The sequence below is a fragment of the Phalacrocorax aristotelis genome, chromosome 7, assembly GCF_949628215.1.
Source record: "Phalacrocorax aristotelis chromosome 7, bGulAri2.1, whole genome shotgun sequence".
NCBI classification, from domain to species: domain Eukaryota; kingdom Metazoa; phylum Chordata; class Aves; order Suliformes; family Phalacrocoracidae; genus Phalacrocorax; species Phalacrocorax aristotelis.
The window spans coordinates 30,715,478-30,735,836 of record NC_134282.1 but is presented as its reverse complement, the minus strand read 5'-3'; the positions used below and the strand labels follow the sequence as shown (position 1 = coordinate 30,735,836).

The window sequence follows — 20,359 nt, the reverse complement described above, 5'->3', positions numbered from 1 at the left end:
CCCCTTCAAGTACTAAAAGGCTGTGATAAGGGATAAGGTCTCCCCTCAGCCTTCTCCAGGCTGAACAACCCCAACTCTCAGCCTGTTGTCATAGGAGAGGTGCTCCATCCCTCGGATCATTTTTGTGACCCACAAAAATGATCACTTTTCAGAAAGAGTGAAACTATATATAAGAGTGACAGTATGCATCCCACAGCAGGGGAGCTATCGTTCCGTGGGAAGGGGCTCATGCTGCACAGCAGGATGGCTGCAGTGCCCCAGACCCTGGCCCTGGCACTCCACAGCCACTGCTTCTTGCCAGCGGGGATCTGCATGCTCACGGTTGGGAGTATTCAAGCATGGCTCGGTCTCCACATGAGGAGCTAGGAGCCTGTGTCCATGTGTGCAGTCGCCAGAACCATTCCTTTATTTGCTGCTTTTTAGGGAGAAAGACAAAGTGCAAGGGGTGAACCACACGTCCTGCGGGAGGACATGCATATCTTCAAACTGAGCGCATTTGTGCATCAGCAGATGACCTCCTAATGAGAAGTATCTTGCTATCCACAGCTTGGTCTTCTCTTACAAATCATTCTTGTGTGCTTGGTGGGCGGCAGGTGGAGGAGAAAGCCTTCAGAGCAACATCTCACCTGCCTCAGACATGAGACTCATATCTCAGCAGAGGTGTATACCTCTTCCCAGGTATAGTCACCCAGGTTCACTGGCTGCTTCAGCCAGTGATGCTCTACTAACATTACCAGAGTCATGCGCTGCTCTGGAACAGGATGCAAAAGCCCAGCGATGAGATTCATGAGACCTGGGGTGAGAGAGCAGTAAGACGAATGGCTCAGCCTGTATTTCAGGCATGCTGGGAATGCAAGATATGGTTTATATTCAAAGAATGTAGATTTTAATTACAAATTCTCCCCATTAATTCCCTGTGCAGTACTGTTCTCCCACAGTCTTAGTCACATGTGCGCATGCACACAGCTCTGGGAATGATCTGAGATTTTGAGGCTGTGAAAACAGAGCTAAGCGCAGAGTTATGACACCGAGGAGGACAGATGTAGAAGCAAATGCCACAGAGGCAACCCTGACTCGCTGTTTCCAAGCCCAGACTTGTCCTGCAGCCATGCGGTGTTTGATCTGCGACTAAAAGTGCACTCGGGATTCAGGGAAAGCTTCCAGAATTTACCAGGCAATTGCAGCACCCTGAAGCCTTATAAACACTGTGCTCCTAAGGACCCCACAGAAATTGTCAATAAAGATCTCTTTAGCCTGACATGCCATTAGTTTTCTATGCCTCCAACAGAAAAACAAGGCCAATGTGTTTTTCCTGTCAGGTCAAGCCACACAATTAATTCAGAAATTCTAAATTAACACATCATCGTCCCTCCCAAAAGTGACATGGCATGGATTGGCAATAGTTCATGTGAGATAAAACTTGGGTTAGAGTTACATGAGTGCCATTACTGATCTTAAAGTTTTCTGCTAGAGTGAACCTTCCCATCAGGTGTTATTTATTCTGGTTTTCTCAGGTATAAACCTCACTGAAGCTTGACAAGCTGATAGGTTGGGTCATCGTAATCAATGGGAGGCCTGGAATTTGAAACTAATCATATAGCAGAGAGCTGTATTCATCATAGGCATGAAGAGCTGCAGAACTTACCTGAAAAGGATACCTCGGATAACTGTGCTTCTGTGAGCAACTTTTAAAATCTTCACAGAATGAATTTGGAAGCATTTTTTCCAGTCTTCCCCTCTATTTCTGGGGAATAAGTGCTGCTCATACTTTCCCAAGAGATCTACTCCTTTAGAAAAGCAAACAGGAAAAATTCACCTTTTGACACAGGCCGTGGAGGATTCAGGATGGCTGCCATGGTCTCCTCCAGCTCACAGAAGGGATTCTCTCCAAAGACTAGGGTATAAAGGGTGACACCCAGTGACCACATCTCCAGCTCAGGGCCGTGGTACCTATGCAGAGGTAAACTTGCATAAACTCAGGTTGCAAATATGTAATTGTGTGCTAAAGAAAGTAAAAATTAAAAAGAGGTGTCGATAGCCGTTATTTCTAATTTTTAACGTAGGACGTTCGTGAGAATTCTGATAAGGTTCTCGCATCTCTTTGAGAAGTCTGTATTATCCTTCTCCATGAAAGAAAAACAACCAAAGAACAGCCAACCAATTTCAGTTGATGAGTATGTATGATATGCACCTAGACTTCCACATGTGTAAGCTGGTGACAAGAGAACTCCTTCTTCACCAAAAGCCAAAACTATCAAGTAAATATTTAAACAGAAGATCAGACATGTCAGTGGAATCCCATTTGCCCCCTCCCATCCCTTTCAAAATCAAAATGAAAGTTATCTGGAAATAAATATTAAGTATCTAGATTTTATCTGAGGAAAAGGGACAGCTTCTTCACACAGTAACAGGCTGAATTCCCAAGGCAGTGCTGCTTCACCTTCCATCTAGTTCCCAGCAGAGATTTCCTCTCCTCCTGGCATAGCTTTTCACCCCCTACCCCGTTAGGAGGAGCTGCCTGAAGGTCCCATGAAAACAGCCGCAAAATGAGAGCAACATACTTGCATGTACAATTACTGTTTACCACCCTGTGATGGTAAGGCTTCCCTCCAGGAGCAGGTATGAGACTGCCAGCCTTTAGGTAAAGAGCATTCAGAGAAGGAGAGAACAGGGAAAAGACAGCTAAGATTTGGGCAGCACATCCAAGAGAGCAGCAAGCTGTGAGGGAAGAGCTCTTGAGTCTGGTGGAGCACAAAAATCAATGGGGAGATGAACAATGATCAAACGGCAACAATTCATACAGGGAAGCAAGTAGGAAGGAAGGGAACAGAGAGGATGAGAGTGGGGGAATTACAAAACAGACATGGAAAGGGGCAGATGCTATACAGCAACACTTGCTTATACCACCTCTCTAAAAGAGCAGCTTTTAGTAGAGAGATGTCAGTGGGTTCATCTACAGGTATGAAGAGAAGGTTAGCAAGCTAATGTACACTTCATGAAAGATTAAGGAAAAAGGACACATTTGAGTCACAACACAACTCATCCAGACCAGCCTCACAACAGCCAGACCAGGCTGAAAATTAAAATCATAGGCTTGTTCTTGGACTCGACTCTGCAGTAGGACAGACATTAGTGCAAGGTTTTGCAAAACTTCTGACCAGAATAAGAAAGCCTGTCAACAGACTTCATCAGTAACAATTTCATATGTATTCCAACCTTTACAAATAACGTCTGTCTCTGCAGTGCCCTACTTTATATGCATTTAAACCTTTACAAGCAATTTCTGTCATTGAAGTGCCCTCAATCTCGCTGCAGTTTTCTGGGGTTAGATACCCTAGCAGAGTACCCATAGCAAAGCAGCTTGGCTTCTCTATTCCAGCTCCACACACCCATTTTTTTTGGTGTGATGGACAAAAAAGTTACTTTTCAGAGGGTGACATACGGTTTGCCAGACAGCACTTCTGGTGAGCAGTATTCAATTGTCCCACAGAAGGTATAAAACAATTTGCTGGGTTCCAGGTAGGCAGCTGAACCAAAGTCCACTAATTTGATTGTGAAATCTTCAGCAATGACAACGTTTTCATCCTTGATATCTCTGTGAAGGATGTTTCTACAGTGGAGATATGCCACAGCTGACACAAGCTGAAAGAGGAGGAAAGAACTAGGTATTAGTACACAGAGGCATCCTTCTGGGTAATCTACATGGCATCACAGAGTTCCGATAGCCACATTTTGGCTTGTTTTGATGCTATATAAACAAGATATAGATCCTAATTTTGGTAACTGGAAATGGACTCAGAGTTGTCTGTCAGCATTCCTGCAGTGGGTGTTACAGTGCTCTTGGGAGACAGACTTAAAAAAATCCTTTGCTGCTTTCCCCTCACAAATGTGCAGGAAGATGGCATGCTATAGTCACAATGTGCTGGGTGGTTTTTTTTTTGTTAGAAGCATCAGATCTTACTGTTAAAATCCCGCAGGTTACTCTATTTTTATCCCAGCTTCACTTGGAGGGTCCTTTGATTTCTCTAGAAGGATATTACTGTGTGCCTCCAATACTGCAGGATGACAAAGCATTAAATGAAGTTTGGGATAAGTAATATAGTCACTCCTAAATTCCATTCTTCTTCCTGCACGATTCATGCTATAGTACCCTAATTAAGAACAGCATCAGAATTATATCACCTTGGAGACAATCGTGATCTCTACCACAATACATTTGAGCAAGAAAAGCAGATGGCTGAGGGAGAAGAGTTTCTATTTATAATACAAAGCTCCCTCTGCAGAGGAATACTGTACCGGCGTGAAGTAACAAAGAATCCCTATAAACTCAAGGTTGGTTTAGGAAAAGGGAGTCTCAAGGGACACTAGACTGCAATTTGTGAATGCACACTACACAGCAGACACAGCAAAGGTGCATCACTTTGGCTACCATCTCCCATCAGCACCCCAGGTGAGGGGAGTATGGACACAGCAGTGGGTTACCACATGCAGAGTAATTCCTGCATAGCTTAGAGCAAGGAATTTACTGAAAAACATGTGAGGGGGAATTACTTGGGGACTGCTGTTGTGGTTAACTCAATGAACAAAGGACAATTCAGCTCTCAGGCAAGCTCCTGACTCACAGTAAACTACTTTGAATTATTCTGCATTATGCCACATTAAAATCCAAGCTAATTTCTTTATTTTAAAATCCTTAAAAAGATGAGAGCCCTTTATCCCCATAACCAATCTAAAACAAGTGTTGATCTAAGTGAAAGTGTGACTTCTAGTGAGGCTTGGGGCAACTTCTGTGCACTTTCCTCCTCCCGCAGAAGAAACATGACTGCTGCATGAATGGCCATCCTTGTGATGTCTCGTGTGCTGCTACAACTGCAGCTGAGAGGCAGTGGCTTTGTAGGAAATCCTCATATGAAGCAAGGTCCTGTAAAGATTTTTTGGTCACAGGTTTCTAAGTAAACCTTAAAAAGGTTTCTGCATTTCAGTTTGCTAGAAATCAGCCCTACAGAATAATGAGGAAAAGTTCTGCTGATATTGAGCATGACTCTCATTCAGCATGCCTGCTGAGTAGCCAGTAATTCTTTTGAGTCAAATCTTACCTACATGTAGCAACTGCACATTCCCAGCTCTCACCTGTCTGAATATATAGCTCGCTAATGGCTCATCCAAGTTGGGCTGATTATCAATGAATGAAAAGAGATCCAGACCAGGCCCATGCTTCTCCATCACCAGCTGGAAGAAGTATTCATTTTCAAATACATCCAGCACCTATAAATAACAGACTTTTTCAGTCACGTGCTTCATCCTCAAATTGCCTTTTTTTTTTTTTAAAAAAAAAACAAACACTGCTCTCTTCTTGGAGATTTAATCAATGTATATCATAATCTTTGAAGTCTCATTTCACTGAGCACAAATGTTTCTTGAAAAGAGAGCATAGTTAAAACTGAGAGCAGAATTAAAACCAAGAGGAATTCTGTGTCTGGGGAAAAAAAAACACAAAAAACCCCAAACAAAACCAAAACCAACAACCCCAGCACAAAGAACAGGAATCAAGATAGGTATCCAGATCATTTACTGAACTAGTACACATTCAGATGTGACATCGCATTTCCTAGATATGCATCCTATCATCTTAAAATAATGGATAGGCTTTTTTTCTGTTAAGAGTCACACATTCAGATCTATGTTTACATCAATTGTTTGGGGTAAAGGTGTCGAAGCAAGCCACGGTCTGCTGTAACACACCCTCCAAAACAAAGCAGGATAGTTAGGTTCCTTTTTTCCTGAAAACGTAGATTTAATACAGGACACTTCCTCACTCCTGAAGAGGAACATGAGACACCAAGTATTCAAAGGAAGCATGTGATGCAATTCAAACCACATTCGCTGCAAGTTCACTGTACCTTAATGATACTGGGGTGCTTCAGTTTCAAGAGGATTGCAATTTCTTGAGTAACTCTCCCCAGATCAGGATCATCTACCCAGCAGTCCTCAAGTACCCTCTCCTTCCAGATGAACTTTACGACAACCTACACAGACAACAACATTCAGCATCACCTGCAAAAGCATGGCTTTAAGTGTTTGTTAAGTTAATTTCCAGGAAAAATGTTAGTGAATCATATTACTAGAAGGACAGAGGTAACCCATTATGCATTGCTTGTAGTATCTTTAAACATATTTAAACTAATTTAGTCCTAGAAGCCAAACAATGCACAGAAATGGAATATATTTATTTTCTTTTTATCAATGCTCTGAATTGCAAATGCCAGCTCTCTTATCAACCCAGTTACAGCGGTGGTGACTTCTGGCATCGGGGTACAGCAGAGGGAAATAAGCACTTAACATCCATCAGAGAAGCCCCAGAACTTGCCTCTCATCACCCAAAATACTTCTGCTGGTAAAGGAGGGGATCCCATAATCTCAACATGTCTGCTCCACATTCTTGAGTCTTGGCACGATGAAGACTTGGGAGTGTCATTCTCTTTAGTAATGGAAGACTAAAACCTCTAGTCTGTTAAGCTTAATGTATACTGCGTTCAAGAGGTTAAATTAGCTTCATGGTCAGTCTCATTCTGCACCTGTTGTCTCGGGTAACAGTTCATATACTACATCAATACAAACATTTTGCTGTCCTGTTTCCATGAGGTTAGTGATTTCAGATTTCTGTTTAAACAAAGGAAAACCTCAAACTACCAAATAGCAGCTTTTAATAGTGTAGTGTTGAGGGAATACGAACGCTCTAACCCTTCAGTTTTCATCTTAAATAATTATTGCAATGTAGATCTAAAAGAAATATTTAACCTCCTGGTCATCTTTCTTGCCCCTGGCAGTCCAGACAAAGCCAAAAGATCCTTTGCCAATAAGACTGAGTGTGTTGTAATTTTTTGCATATTCTCCCTCACATGCCCTTAATCCTTCAAGCTCTTCTTCAGCTCTTTGGGAATTCTCAAAAAGTGAAGTTGATCTGATGGCCTAGGTACAGATAAAAAAAAAAAAAAAAAGGCAAGGAAAAAATGAGCAATCCCCAGAATAATGTTTATAAAATGAAGTAAATACTGAAAAGAAATTATACACCTGCAAGAATAGCTAGAAGGAGTGACCTTTGTTTCTGATAGCAAGAACTGTATGTTGATGTAACCATCACCATTCAAGGTAATTTAAGTCAACAGTCAGCTCTCAGCAGCTAAAAATACAGCTTAATTCAGAGAAAGGTAAAAAAACCCAGAAGCATATGCACCTTAGGTGCTTGCACAAAACTCTCTACGTGAGTAGGAAAATGAGTTCGGTCTATCACCAAATGACAGTTTTATTTGATGAATAAAAAGTAGGTTACTTTAAACATTGTAATTTTTCCAGGTAAGTGTATTCTAGATGGAAAGAACTAAAAAGGTGCTGATTTCTATTTGTTAGTTATAAAAGATATTAAACTACCAGTGTTAACCAAACTTTCTGGTAAGATAGCATTTTAGTTCTGTAGGTTGGTCTCTTAGCAGACATGAAGAGCAAACAAGTTCAAGGCATGCCCCCGGAAATTTTAACACCCCAGTAAAAATCCCTGGTAGAAACATCACATGCATTCCTACCAAGGCCTGCAAGACTGCATGAGAAATTAAACACAACAGAGGTTTTTCTTTCTCTGAGGATAAGACCTGGGGTTGTTTGTCTCATGATTATTAGGTTTCTCTGCCAAAGATGGTATCTAAAATGCACTATAACAGAGCATCTTTGTGACATACACAGTATTCCATACTGAGAGGAAACACAACACATCTCACAGGGGCATTTGTTTTGAATAGTGAAATTTGGAGTTATACATTAAATGGTCAAAACTGCTTGTATTTCAACACACATGCATGTATGTGGAACATGATTTTCTAAAAGTAAAACAAGAGTCACCTTATTACTCAGCTCTCAAAGGTCTCATAAAAATATTCCAAATCACAAGTTTTGCTAATAGCTAAGCTTTCACTCGAGTATCTACTTTATCTCCCAGATCATTGATTAAAGGTGAGGTAGGGGAGGGAAACTACATGTCTAATCTGCAGTACATTTCAATAAAGAGCAGCTTAGTCTCCTGTGGTTTGGAACTGTCACTACTATACATGTTACATGTGATATCTAAATATGTATGTACTTCTCTGTTAAGGTCATCATAAAATCCAGCTATGTAAAGACCTAGGGGATGCATACATTTACTCAAGGGAAGATCACCATTACCTATTTCAGTTGATCAAAGATAGTATTTTCCTCTACAACCTTGGTCAAAGTACTGTCAGTTTTACATCCCACTACTAACCGAAAAGCAGGCCTGAGCAGTTCTGTGTTCAGGTTTTATGGCACTGACAGCTATGCAGTTAGTTTTCTATACACCATCCTGAATGCAGCATCTCAGAAAACTCCCATTTTCTTTTGCTGACACAAGTCAGTCACTGAAAGTTTTCAGCCTAGTTATTTCCTTTTTTCATAATGTTGTGTCATTGGTGCCAGTGTGATTACATTGATTTAAAATTAATCTCACCACACTGGTGCAAACCTCTGTTGTAGATGTATTTAAACCAGCCTAAGAACAACTTTAAAGTTAGGTGCTTTCATTGTTCAGACTGGAAAGGTAACTACACTAAGCCGAACACACACCACCAGAAATGCTGCAGAACAGCAATTGTCCTTTTTACAGCAAAGAAACATTTATTTTGACTTAAAAATAGGGAAACAAAGAAACAGCAATACCCACCCACCACCTCATGACATTGTTTTAAACTGAAAACCTTTCTGACTTTAGCTTCAGCTTAGTAGTCAAATAAGCAGAAAAATGCTCAATATTATCAATGCTAGAATTTCTTACTTCTCCGAGACTATGTGTAGAAAGATCTCCAATAGACTGGGCAGAGCTTACTAGACTGGAGAGCAAAAGCTGAGCCTTTGCTACAGCTTCCTTCTGGCTCTGTAGAAAGTCTTTCACCACCCAGACACAGAAAAGTATGGCAGGGTCCTGCAGTTCTACACGTTTCACTTCAAAGAGTATACCTGTAGAAACAGGTGAGGAAGTTAAAATGGTAGAATGAAACTTGAGTGTGAATGAGACCACAGAAATTTTAGGACAAAATTCTGAGCTCTTGAAGTGAATTCCTCCATTATTCATTTGGGGAACACCTACTTAGTAAGGAATCATCAGAGGGACTGACAAAAGCACAGCTATTCTAGACATACCTGGCAGCTACCTCCATAGTTCCCACCCCCGGCAGAAACTTCTGCCAGTGTCCAGTTGTGATTATTAATTTCACATTGTTATTCTAAATTACATAAAAATGGGGATTTTTTTACAACAAACCACAGAATCCAGCTGAAGGAGTGAATGACACACATCCCATTACACAATTTAGATACAAGTTTTACAATGGAGTTCGTATGCTCTGTTCAGAAGTTATCAGGTTCAAATCTTTTAACTGTGTTTTAAGAATATTTCTGACTATTCAGTCTGGATTAATTTCTTAGTAACTTTGTATTTTATACCACCTGCTTTTCCAATATCCTCTGAGTAGACTTAAATACCACTTTTTTTCTAGATGCTACAGCTTCTTCCTTCCTCTCTACTGTGAGGTTCCAACCAGAATTGTCTGCCTTCTGCAAAAATGTGGGTGAAAAAGAGCATCCCGATAAGAGTTTTGGGAAGGGGAGAAATAAGTTTAACTTACTTAACTGTGAACCATCTCTGTGACAGCAATTCCCAGTGTAGCTGCCTTCCAGGATCTCCAAGGTCAAAGAAGCTGCCGGATTCAGCCCTCCTCCTTGTTTCACTGGGGTCGATGTTACTTTTTTCTCCATATTTTGCTGCCCATGCAAAAGACAGTCTTCTTCAGGACTACCTTTGTTTTTCAGTGGGTTTCTGTTGATGTTGTCCCCACCAGCCTCTGCAAGAATATCAGGCTTCTCAAGAAATGCTTTGGAGGGTTCTTCAGAGTTTTCTAAGTGACTTTGGGAGGCCAGCCACACAGACCCATCCTCTATGGCAACACCGTTCAACTGCTGCTTTTCTTGCCCAGTTGAAAAGGCACTGTTCTTCTGTCTTAGCGTATTGTCTACAGCTGAGTCCACTGCATTAGAGGAGGATACTCCTACAAGGGCTGCAGTAATACCTAAACAATTATCTGAATCCCTCTTGACTCCAACATTCAGACCCAGTACCTCAAGACCAGAGCAAATACAGTTCAGCTCAGCGTCTGATTCTTTAACATCTTCAGAGGCTGTAGCAACTCCTGGCGCAGAAGCATGGCAACCCATTTTATTTCCTGAGCAAACATTATGGGTACTATTTCCTTCATTTGCAAAGAAGGATGAAGAATCATTTAGCAGGCAATTTTCAGTGACAATGTGCTCAAGACTGGAATGTTTTGCATTACACATCAAGTTTGTTTTTGACAACTGCCCTGTAACCATGTGGCTTTGAAAGTCTCGTCTGCTGTCCAGCGTTGTCCCAGACCATGGCTCATCTATTGTTGGTGTTCCACATGAGTCACAAGTAACATCAGAAGGCAGCTTAATTGGGTCATAGGATGCAGTATCTAGATTGTGTTCTAGCCTAGAAGAAACAGGCAACCAGGCAACATTTACTAAAGAAGCTTGTCCCCAGGCATCACTGGAGTGCTGATACTCCAGCATTTCATATGGTAACCTATAGATCTGCTGACAATTTCCTTCCTTAAAGTCTTGCTAATGAGCTTGTAATTGGTTAGGCAAGATACTAGTCTCACTGGCATTTTGAGTCTCAGATGCACCAGATACTGCACTATCACTGCTTCGTACTGGAATCTTCATGTTCTGAACTAAATCCAACTATTCTGAATCAGATGATGTGGAGAGAGAGCCTTACAGAGAGCATCTTTTGAGAATTATTTGATCCTGCAGTTCCCACCCTTCTGCACTGTTCCACTCCTCTGACTCTGTCAAGCCAGGTTTCACGGCAAGGCTCTCTATGGTGGGCTGACAGCCCATCAGCTGCCTTCACTGCAAGGATTCAAAGTTATTAGTGATATCATGATGACAAAGGACTGAGAAAACCATCATACTGTATACACTCTTCCATTACTATAGTCACTATTTAAAACCTACACCAATTGTCTTATTTTTAAGTTTAAAGGAAAGAGGCAGAAAGCTGTTGACATGGGTGTCCAAAATCCTAACAAATTCCACCTTGACCAAAGAAGAGCAGGTATACTCAAATGGCACTCTTTCCCTATGGATTACTTCCCTTTCTAGCTTGATTTCTAAATATATATCATAGATCATTTACCACAACAAAAAGCCAATACACGTGGCAGGATACTTCCAGCCTTGAGAACAGAAGAACTCTTGTCTGTCCAACAGAAGATGGATGTCCCCACCCATCAGTTTAACCATGGTTCACTGAAGCCCATAGGACAAGGTATTTTACAAACATTTCTATTAGTAAAAACGCAGAGCAGAAAACCAATCCATGCAGCACAGCACTTAAAATCCAAGTATGATGTGAGAGACATAAACCCAGGGGAGCACAAGGAAACAATGAAACTATCAGTCTCTTTAAAAAGCAGCAAGAACTGCACTGTAATAGTCTATATTAAAAAGGATAGTAAATATTTTCTGACGGTTGGAATTGTTAATGTGAAAGGCTTAAAATTTTACTTAAGATAAACCATATAGTTATTTGTGCAGAATTTCTAATCTTGTAACAGGAAAAAGACCTGGAAAGGTACAATAAAAATGGCTGAACTTCAGTAACGCAGCACCCCATTTTAATGGATGACCTGACAGTTACACCGAACACTGGAAGTAATAACATTTAGAATTCATTCCACGTAACCTGACTTCAGTGCAACACCAGCTGGTGGATACCATGGAAGGAGATAAACATCCACTGTTTCTGATTTAGCAAAGATAGAGCCTAATTACCTTCCCTAGCCTGGGTGAAGCATTTGGTCCCTTGTAGAGATGGAACTCCTGTAACTTTACAGTTGTAGGTTGTACAGATCTAAACAAAAATCTAAGGTAGACAAACTTCAACCTGTCTTGCAAATAGTGCTCAGATTCTGAGAGCAAAGTGCAGAAGGGTCTTGTTACACCTTCCTACAGACATCACAGAGGTGAAGAAACAATTTTTACTGGCGATTGCCATGACAGCTCTTCATTTTTCAAAGTGAATATGCAGTCCATGAAATGCCTACCTATTAGAGGGTGTGCATGCCACTTCAGGAGGTGAGGGAGTAGAAAATAAACCGGTCCCATTCCTTTGTTTAGTCTCATCATGTATTGATTTGTCATCTTTTTGTCTTCTTTCCAATTTCAGCTCTTCATCTCTTGAAAGAAGCCTTGCTAAAGATGCAGCCAAGAAGCTGCTGTCTGCACCAAACAAGAAACAAAACTGTACCACCTTAACCTTTTATGTTTAGGCTTTGGAGACTACAAGTGATTAAAAACAATCCTGGAACTGCCTTGGTCTGTCTTATCCCTAAGGAATTAAGTAATAAAGACTGGATTAAGGCAAAGTGGTCAAAATATGAGCACTTCACTCTGCCTTGGCCTGAGAAGTCATCACATGCAGGAATCTAAATGTTTCAGGGCTGCGAAAATTTGCCTTCCTATCAAAGCTCTTGGACAGGTATTAGCCTCCTGGGTTAGCAACTTGTATTGAAAGTCAGAGACCTAATAAAAGGCCAATGACCATTGGACATTGGACAATGACATGGACTGAAAATAAAGTGATCATACAAAGAGCAGCAGCAAAAATGAAAAGCCCAAAATACACATACACTCCCCATTCCAAACACTTAAAATGAAAAGGTTTAGACTGCTTTTATATAACTCACTGACATTGCAAGACAAAAGAGTACACAGTTTAAACGTGTTTAAGGGAAAGAGTAAGACAAGAACTTCTTTCCTTCCCCAGTGACAACAGATCAAGAGAAAAACACGAATAAAACATGAGTTTATAAAATGAAGTAAACCAATTATTGCTAACAAGTTAACAAATCTAGATTCAAATCTAGAATAATCCTTCCATTTAGTAAAGGCTAAGTACCAACAATGCTTCCTCACTGAAGAACTGAATTACTCCTAGATTAGAGGTACCACTGTGAAGAATTACTTAATAAATTGTACAATGTCTACTAACTCTTCTTTGTTCAGGTAGTGTGCATTGGTTTCAATGCAGTTGTGCATTTCTAAGCAAAGAAAAGAAAAAAAGGAAACATGATGACCCCCACCCCCTCCCAAAAAAAACCCCAAACAAACCCAGCAAAAAAGATCTCTTGTGATATGGATGAAAGTATGCACTTGCTTGTGTTCTCTGTCTTGGGCAGAGCTAGCTGGAAAGACAGATTTGGAGACATGAGGCTTCCCTGCTTCTGTTTATTCCTGTTGTGTTCAGAGAAACACAACTTTAATAAATTATTTGTAAATGCAGTGAACTGCATCAGCGGAATATGTGATGCCTCCTAACCTGCCTGAACACCACAGCAATATAATATCAATTAGGCAGCAACATGAGCCAGTTCAGAATAATATTAGAATTATCTCTTAAAATATTAGTCCTAAGTATCTACAGCTCTGCTGCAATACTGTCACAAAAGCTGTATTTTACACATCTTAAAATACTCAGAGATCCTAACAGGAAGGGGGAAAGGGAAGTGCTCATTAAGCACAAAGCATTCTCTTTTAACAGTGTAATTTCCTACTTAGGTATTCAGTTTCATCTTCTTAGCAACAAAGGGAGAAGCAGGTGAACAATTCTGTTTACCTTAGGTTATAGTGGAAACCCAATTTTAAAAACTGCATGGAGGTAGATTGCTTTTACAAAGCACATTCCCATGTTCATAGGAAAATCTCTCATCTCTATTCATTTTACCTTTTTTCCAGCAGCTAGAGACAGTTGTATGGCAGGCAGTAACATCTTCAGAGATGCACTCACTCTCTGTCCCCATGGAGTCATTAAGCGGAGGTAATAGCAAAGAACAGTCACTGCTTCTCTCCATGTTGTTATAGAAACTGGGGATCAGGAGCGTAATGTTCTAAAACACAGAACGAAACCTTATAAAGCCAAGCTGACTCTCACAGGTTGGAGGCAACTAACAATCCATGTTTGTGGATCTGATTCTCATGAATAGGCAGGCAAAAGTGATCCACATGACTGATGCAGAACTTATACTCAAAATCCATACTAGCTCCTCAGTACTGCAAGACTTAGCAATTACAGCAAGGGAATTTGCATATCATCCTACAACTCACTTGCTGAACACATGGAACACAGAGGTTTTGTGACTGACAGAAATGAGTCTGTAAAAACGATTTTACAATTCCAGTGGATATGCTGCCAGACACAGCAGTCTTTTGGGAGGGATTGAGACTCCTATCTTACCTTTCCCAAGAGTTCTTTGTTCTCATAGCCAAAGAGCATTAAAGCAAAACTGTCCTTGATGCCACAGATGGTTCCATCTGATTGGACAGTAATAAGACCACTGATGGTGGAGAAAACCACAACTGTAGCAGAGTAATGATAGCCTGTGAAAGAGCCTTCTTTTTCTGTCTGCGGAACACCATCTTTCTGCACTGCTGCTTGGTCCTCCTCCAGAAAGCTTACTTGCAGCTTTAAACTCAGAGGAAACATGTTACCTTCTCTGGATCGGCCTACAGCTCGCTGGATCCTGAGGTTCTAAATTAAAGCAAAAACAAACAAAACCCCAACCAAACAAACAAAAAACCCCAACCAAAAAACCCCAACCAAACAGAAAACCTCTAACTAACCAAATGTTTTGCTTTTCAGTATTCATATAAAATTATGCAGGAAAGTTCTCAGGAAAAAGGAGCAGAAGAAAAACAAGCCAATCCTGTGAACATCAAAATGAACAAAGTCTGGTTTCCTAAGGATCTGGAATCCAGTGTTGAACTCCTGTATGAATATCCTGATAATCAAGACCAGTAAAGTCCACACTGCAACTTTTCAACAAATGAGGCATTCATAAGGCCCCTTTCAACTATCTAGCTGCCTGTTTTCATGCCGTTTGCAAGATCTGGGTATTCTTTAGACTTTCACTCCTCAGACAGACATGACTGAAACCAGCTAAAGAATTCAAAGGAATTTTAGGGAGCTGATAGAGACAGCATGGTTTCTTAAAAAGCCTGGAATGGGGAAAAGTGTCTTTCACCAGATTCCACAATGAGAGCTTGGGGCTTGGTCTCACCCCTTGTTAGGAAATATTCAGACACCAGCCCCATAAATAAGCAGCATACCATTTTCCAGGGAGCTTACGCTTCTCTCTGAAAAGGCTTTCTTCTGTTGCTTGAGGAGGGAAAAGAGTGTACCCCTATGTTCCAAATGGGAAAGGTATGGAAGAATGTGGTTGGTGCTTATACTATACCTTTGGGATTTTTTTGCCTAGAGGAGGGATCTGCACAGAAGGAATCAGGTCCTTTATGTGGAGCCCAACTACTTCTTCCAATGTTGGGTAGCCATGGAGATGGGCAAAAAGAAGGTCACACGATGTAATTTCTCCCTTGGGAAGAAAATTTACAGGACTATTTTAATTTTAGGATTTTAGTCACAGTCCACTCAATCCTTTAACAACAGTTTCTGCAAATATCTAAGCAAATGGCAGGAAGTTTCACTCTGCAGCCTCTTTGTGGCTACAACTACCTCAGTAAAAGCAGACATGCAATACTTCTCCAATGTTACCATATAGAGAGCTTGTCCTTTGCTGTAGGGGAGAAGCAGAGGAGTCAAACGCTCCTCACAGAACAATTCCTCAGCAAGCTGATCCCTTCACAAGGGCATCCCTGCCCTGAATAACCAAACCCTGCCAAACCTTCACTGTTCAAGGCTAAGATGTCCCCAGGGACAGACAGTGTATTTTAATGTGACTTGTTGAATACATCAAGGTGAGCCGCGTGGAAGACATATGCACAGGTCCTGCGTGTGCAATGCCAGTTTCAGGCACTGCTATGTACACACTTCATGTTCACAAATAGTAACAAGCCTACTGGGTTTTAGACACCTTCTCTTTGCACATAAGCTCTAACAAACCACTGTCGCCTTTGATAATTAGGAAAACACTCACATCAACCCTGAAGGAAACAGAAGCTGAAAGTCCTTCCACTGGTTCCAGCACAACCACACAACGCTGGTTGTTCTTGCTTCTTATTCGCCTCAGCCAGACCGAGACAGGGATCTTCTCTTTCAGACAGCCTATAACATCCACCTTTCCATAGGATTCAGAGATGTAGTCATCATTTACTAAGACTGAGGTTACTTTGCAAGAATTTCAAATAAGAATAAGATATTGAGCCAAGATATCCCCCCATCATTGTTAGAAAAATATTGTCTCCTGATTATTTACTACTTTTCTATTGGAAGAAATGCAGCTTTAATACAGAGATGAAAAGTTTACAAATAATTCCCTGATCATACACAAAAGGTTGCGGTTGCTTTTGTATCTTCCCTACCATAATTTCCTTCAGCATAATAAGCATGCAAATCTAATACCTTCCATTCAAGAGAAGTGCCTTCCAGAGATTCCTTATTTAAGAGACGTCCCATGCTGCTAATGAATACTCCACATTAGTAACATAGTTCTTACTTTAAGCTGCAAAAATAGCAGTTTAGTTTCTTATGGGAGATTCTTCTCAAATCAGAAAATGTTTATTTATCTTATAACCTGCAGTGTTCATATCAAGCCTTTTATATTTTTCATACAATCTTCACAGAATGGGTTCATGAATTACACAGTGACTCTTATAAAGTACTTGGAATGGCTGTAGCTTAGAATTAGCGCCTTTATCAGACATATAATTTTAATTCTGGATTCCACTGAATCAGACTTATGGGGTTTTTTCCCCCATATCCAACTGAGGATTCAGGAAGATCAAGCTCTGAGATGCTGACAATTTCAGTAGAAAAATAACACACCAGGAAGAATATGAGCTCATTTTCCAAGTATTTTTCTAGTAACAGCTCACAACAGCAGCAAAAGAAAATAATTTTGAGACATTTCTCATGCAGCTCTCTTATAAACAACCCACTAGAGGCAAAATTCCACTCTTTTGCACCAACTCGGGTGTTTTAGCACAGACATTTCACATTGTTTGACTGACTTGTAGCTTTATAATATGCACAATGCAATTTAAGGTCTTTTTAAAAATATTTTAAAAGACCAGGCAGTTGGGAACTTTTCCCGAATAGGTTTTTCCATGTTAAGCAATTTTTATTTTTTTTTTTTTTAAATCTAATGTCCTTTAAGTTCTGATTTGGTCAAGTAATCTTGACTATGTTACATGTTGGCAGCTGCAAGGCTGTCACGGGTGCCTCTCAAACCATCTTTTGCCCTTTGAATTCCCACATCTTCAAACTTTTAAAGCAAACAGTCCTACAAATGACATAATTGCCAAATGCCCACAGAATTAAATATATCAGGAAATTATACTGAAAATGTCAGCCTGCCCGCCCACCCTCACCCCCCAAACCAAAGCCAACAAAAACACTGTATATGTTGGGGAGTATTTGCTTGAACATTTCACGTACCACAGTTCCTGAAAACACCGATGAACAATCATCAATTTCTATGTACTCCTCACCCACAGCTTCCCACACCTCTTGACTGGATTTGGATATCAAGCAGGACAGCTTTTGACCAATGAGTTCCTGACTACTGCACCCAAGCAGCTTGCAGGCTTTGTCATTAGCCACTAGGATCTAGAAAAGTGGGGAGAAAAACCCAAAATACCAAAACAAAACAAAGAATAAAAGTTGTAAGTTTTGTTAGAAGATCATCACCTCTTCAGGTTGTTGCTTTAATGTCTTGCAATATCCCTTCCTCTTGGTGGAAATTGAGTGGTTCTTTTAAATTCTGAAATCTTCAAAAACAATTCACTAAATCTTCTTGTTCTAAGACAACCCTTGCCCACGCACGTTTTTGGTTAAGAAGGTTTGAGACATTGCTTTCCTTTTATCTTTCCTGCTTTCTTTCAACTGCTTACCCACTCCAGCCTCTTGTGTTGTTTAAATCATTATATCCACAGAGGCAAAACTACAAAGTTGTATCTGCTGGCAAAGCCTGGGCAGACCACACAGTTTTATCCATACCTGAAGGCTGTGGTAATCACACCAGTCATTGACGTACTTAAGCCTGTGTTACAGACCAGGTCAGGATTAAATGCCTTTAAGATGGGTAAGTCTGAACTGTCAGTTCAAGCTAAAAATGGCACAGCTCTTCAAAGTTTTCAGTACTCATTTTTATATCCATGTTTACTTTTGGGACAGAAACAGAGAAATTCTCTCCCTCCCAATGCAAAAGGCGTATTTACTGGGTCAGATAAATAGACCTTGTGCCACCACAAACCCATCCCAGGGTTGGCACTTAACAGGCAGAAGGCTTGAAGCACATTCTGCTTTTCCTTTCTTCCCTTATGCCACATCACAGCTGCACTCTTCTTTATTCCCTCTTCCTGTTTGAAAAAAGACTCAAGATATCCATGCTTCTGATACTGTCTTTTATGTTTTGCTAACTACAACCTGCAATGGAAACGAACACATTGTCAGTCTTTAGAAGACTAATGAGATTGAGCAGACTATAAAATGCCTTCAAGACGCTCTGATTGCCTGCAGATATACATAAGCATCAGAGGCATTTTAACCTGTCTGATGTCATACAACCTACACCAGACATGGTCTGCTTAGTTTAGCAGTTGCTACTGCAAATACCTCTGTTGTGTTGGCATCCACAGTGAAGATGGCTTTGTTCAGATTTCGTGCAGCAGTTGGAAGGTGCTGGCTGGATTCTTCCACAGTGAGGGCATGCAAAAAGGAGCAAGAAGCAGAACTTCCAACAGAAGTGGAGGGAAAGGCAGAATCCCACTGAACCCACAAGTTACCAGTTTTGCTGGTACAAATGTTACGAGCTGCCAGTGAAGACAAACAGTAAGAGCTCCATTTCTCCCCTGTGAGAAGATAAAGATCAGCTATGTAGCTGTAACAGTCTACTATAGGAGTATTAGAGGAATGAATAAAAAAATTAGCTGTCAGCTGAAGCAAATGTCAAGTAATCCCCAAATATATGTGTCTAGATTTTTTTAAAGAAATTACAAGAAAATAAAAATCAATGAAACTGAACAAAACAGAAACAATCCTAATAAACGTATCTTTTTTGATTCACAGCCACTGGAACAATTAAACTCAGACCATAGGCTATAAAAAAATTGCCAACATCCGTAAGATTCAATCAGACTAGTTAACTTTTATTTTTCACTTAACAGAGATTAAACAGTTTCGAAATCTCTCAAGTTAAAATTGAAACTGTTATTAAATATAATTACAATAAGTGTTCAAGCCCTTATTAAATACTGCATTAGTCACAAGCCAGTTAATTAACTGTTCACAAGACGTGACACTGAAATACCTGTGCCCACACTGATGTTTTCTGTTACACAATGCCAAATGATTCTACTAAAATTTTCAAAAGTTCTGCCTGTAAAAAACATTTCCCTGGGAAGCCGTATCAGCAGCCAAATGCCATCACTCCAATCCCAAAACAGTAAGCAGCTTTGACAGTTTAGCAGTACTGGAAGAAGTGTTATGAACAACTCATCACAAGGAGATCTCTGCATTTATGCACCACATAGAGTACAAATATGATCACCATGATAAAATATGGAGACCCGTATCTGGATGCACTGTAAACCACAAAGTTCTTTGCCTCCTAACAGCATCCAGTATAACAACATCTTTCTCCCTATTTGGAAATTTTTCATGTTTTAGATAGTAACACAAAGTGGCAGGATGGTCTGATGGCAGCCAATAACGGTTGCCCAGGGACAATTACAAGTGCAGAGCATCTATCCAGCAACCCATCCCCTGTAAACTGTCCCAGCCTGCAGTAATCTATGGCTCAGGTGCTTATTGAACAGTGCTTTCTGGCAGCTAGTTATTGCTATTGCCTCTGGGTTTGGGGGAGGGGAGGAGGAAGGTCTGAAATCATGTGAAACACGTCACCTTCACAGACAACTAGTGAATTCAATCTCAAAATACTGCACTCACCAGGCAGAGATGCTCTAAGCCGGCAGAGTTTGGAGAGCTGACTTCTCCTGCTCTTGCTGGCCAAGGGGTAGGATCTAGTTAGCTTATCAGAGTCATTCAGGTTAGAAAGGACTAAGCCTACTGTTGAAGGCATAAGACTCCCTTCAGAGGGACTATGAGCATTGGCTGTCATGATCACACTCTAGTTGCCACGCCACACCTAGGGAGCCACCATCTGTAACAGAAACACAAGAAACAGTCAGCCTTACAGTCAGGCACTAACACTCAGGACGCTGGCAGGTAACAATGCCTTCTAACCCAAAGCACAGC

The 20,359-nt window shown here is 40.7% G+C and overlaps 1 protein-coding gene across 4 annotated transcripts in view; it reads right to left on the bottom strand.

The window, feature by feature from the left end:
- Positions 1-376: 376 nt before the first annotated feature.
- PASK (PAS domain containing serine/threonine kinase) overlaps positions 377-20,359 on the bottom strand; it is a 20,764-nt gene continuing 781 nt past the window's right edge. For 3 of the 4 annotated variants that reach the window (XM_075099663.1, XM_075099662.1, XM_075099664.1), the window contains exons 2-17: positions 20,051-20,264; positions 18,719-18,954; positions 17,540-17,710; positions 16,080-16,220; positions 15,384-15,518; positions 14,384-14,677; positions 13,874-14,036; positions 12,195-12,369; positions 9,690-10,573; positions 8,840-9,021; positions 6,799-6,969; positions 5,901-6,026; positions 5,131-5,265; positions 3,443-3,642; positions 1,817-1,950; positions 377-793 (exon numbers count right to left, since the gene is read on the bottom strand). In XM_075099663.1, the coding sequence (XP_074955764.1) occupies positions 645-793; positions 1,817-1,950; positions 3,443-3,642; positions 5,131-5,265; positions 5,901-6,026; positions 6,799-6,969; positions 8,840-9,021; positions 9,690-10,573; positions 12,195-12,369; positions 13,874-14,036; positions 14,384-14,677; positions 15,384-15,518; positions 16,080-16,220; positions 17,540-17,710; positions 18,719-18,954; positions 20,051-20,222 (3,468 nt within the window). In that variant the 5' untranslated portion in view covers positions 20,223-20,264 and the 3' untranslated portion in view covers positions 377-644. The remainder of the gene's footprint in view (positions 794-1,816; positions 1,951-3,442; positions 3,643-5,130; positions 5,266-5,900; positions 6,027-6,798; positions 6,970-8,839; positions 9,022-9,689; positions 10,574-12,194; positions 12,370-13,873; positions 14,037-14,383; positions 14,678-15,383; positions 15,519-16,079; positions 16,221-17,539; positions 17,711-18,718; positions 18,955-20,050; positions 20,265-20,359) is intronic. The other variant, XM_075099665.1, reaches the window with a different exon arrangement.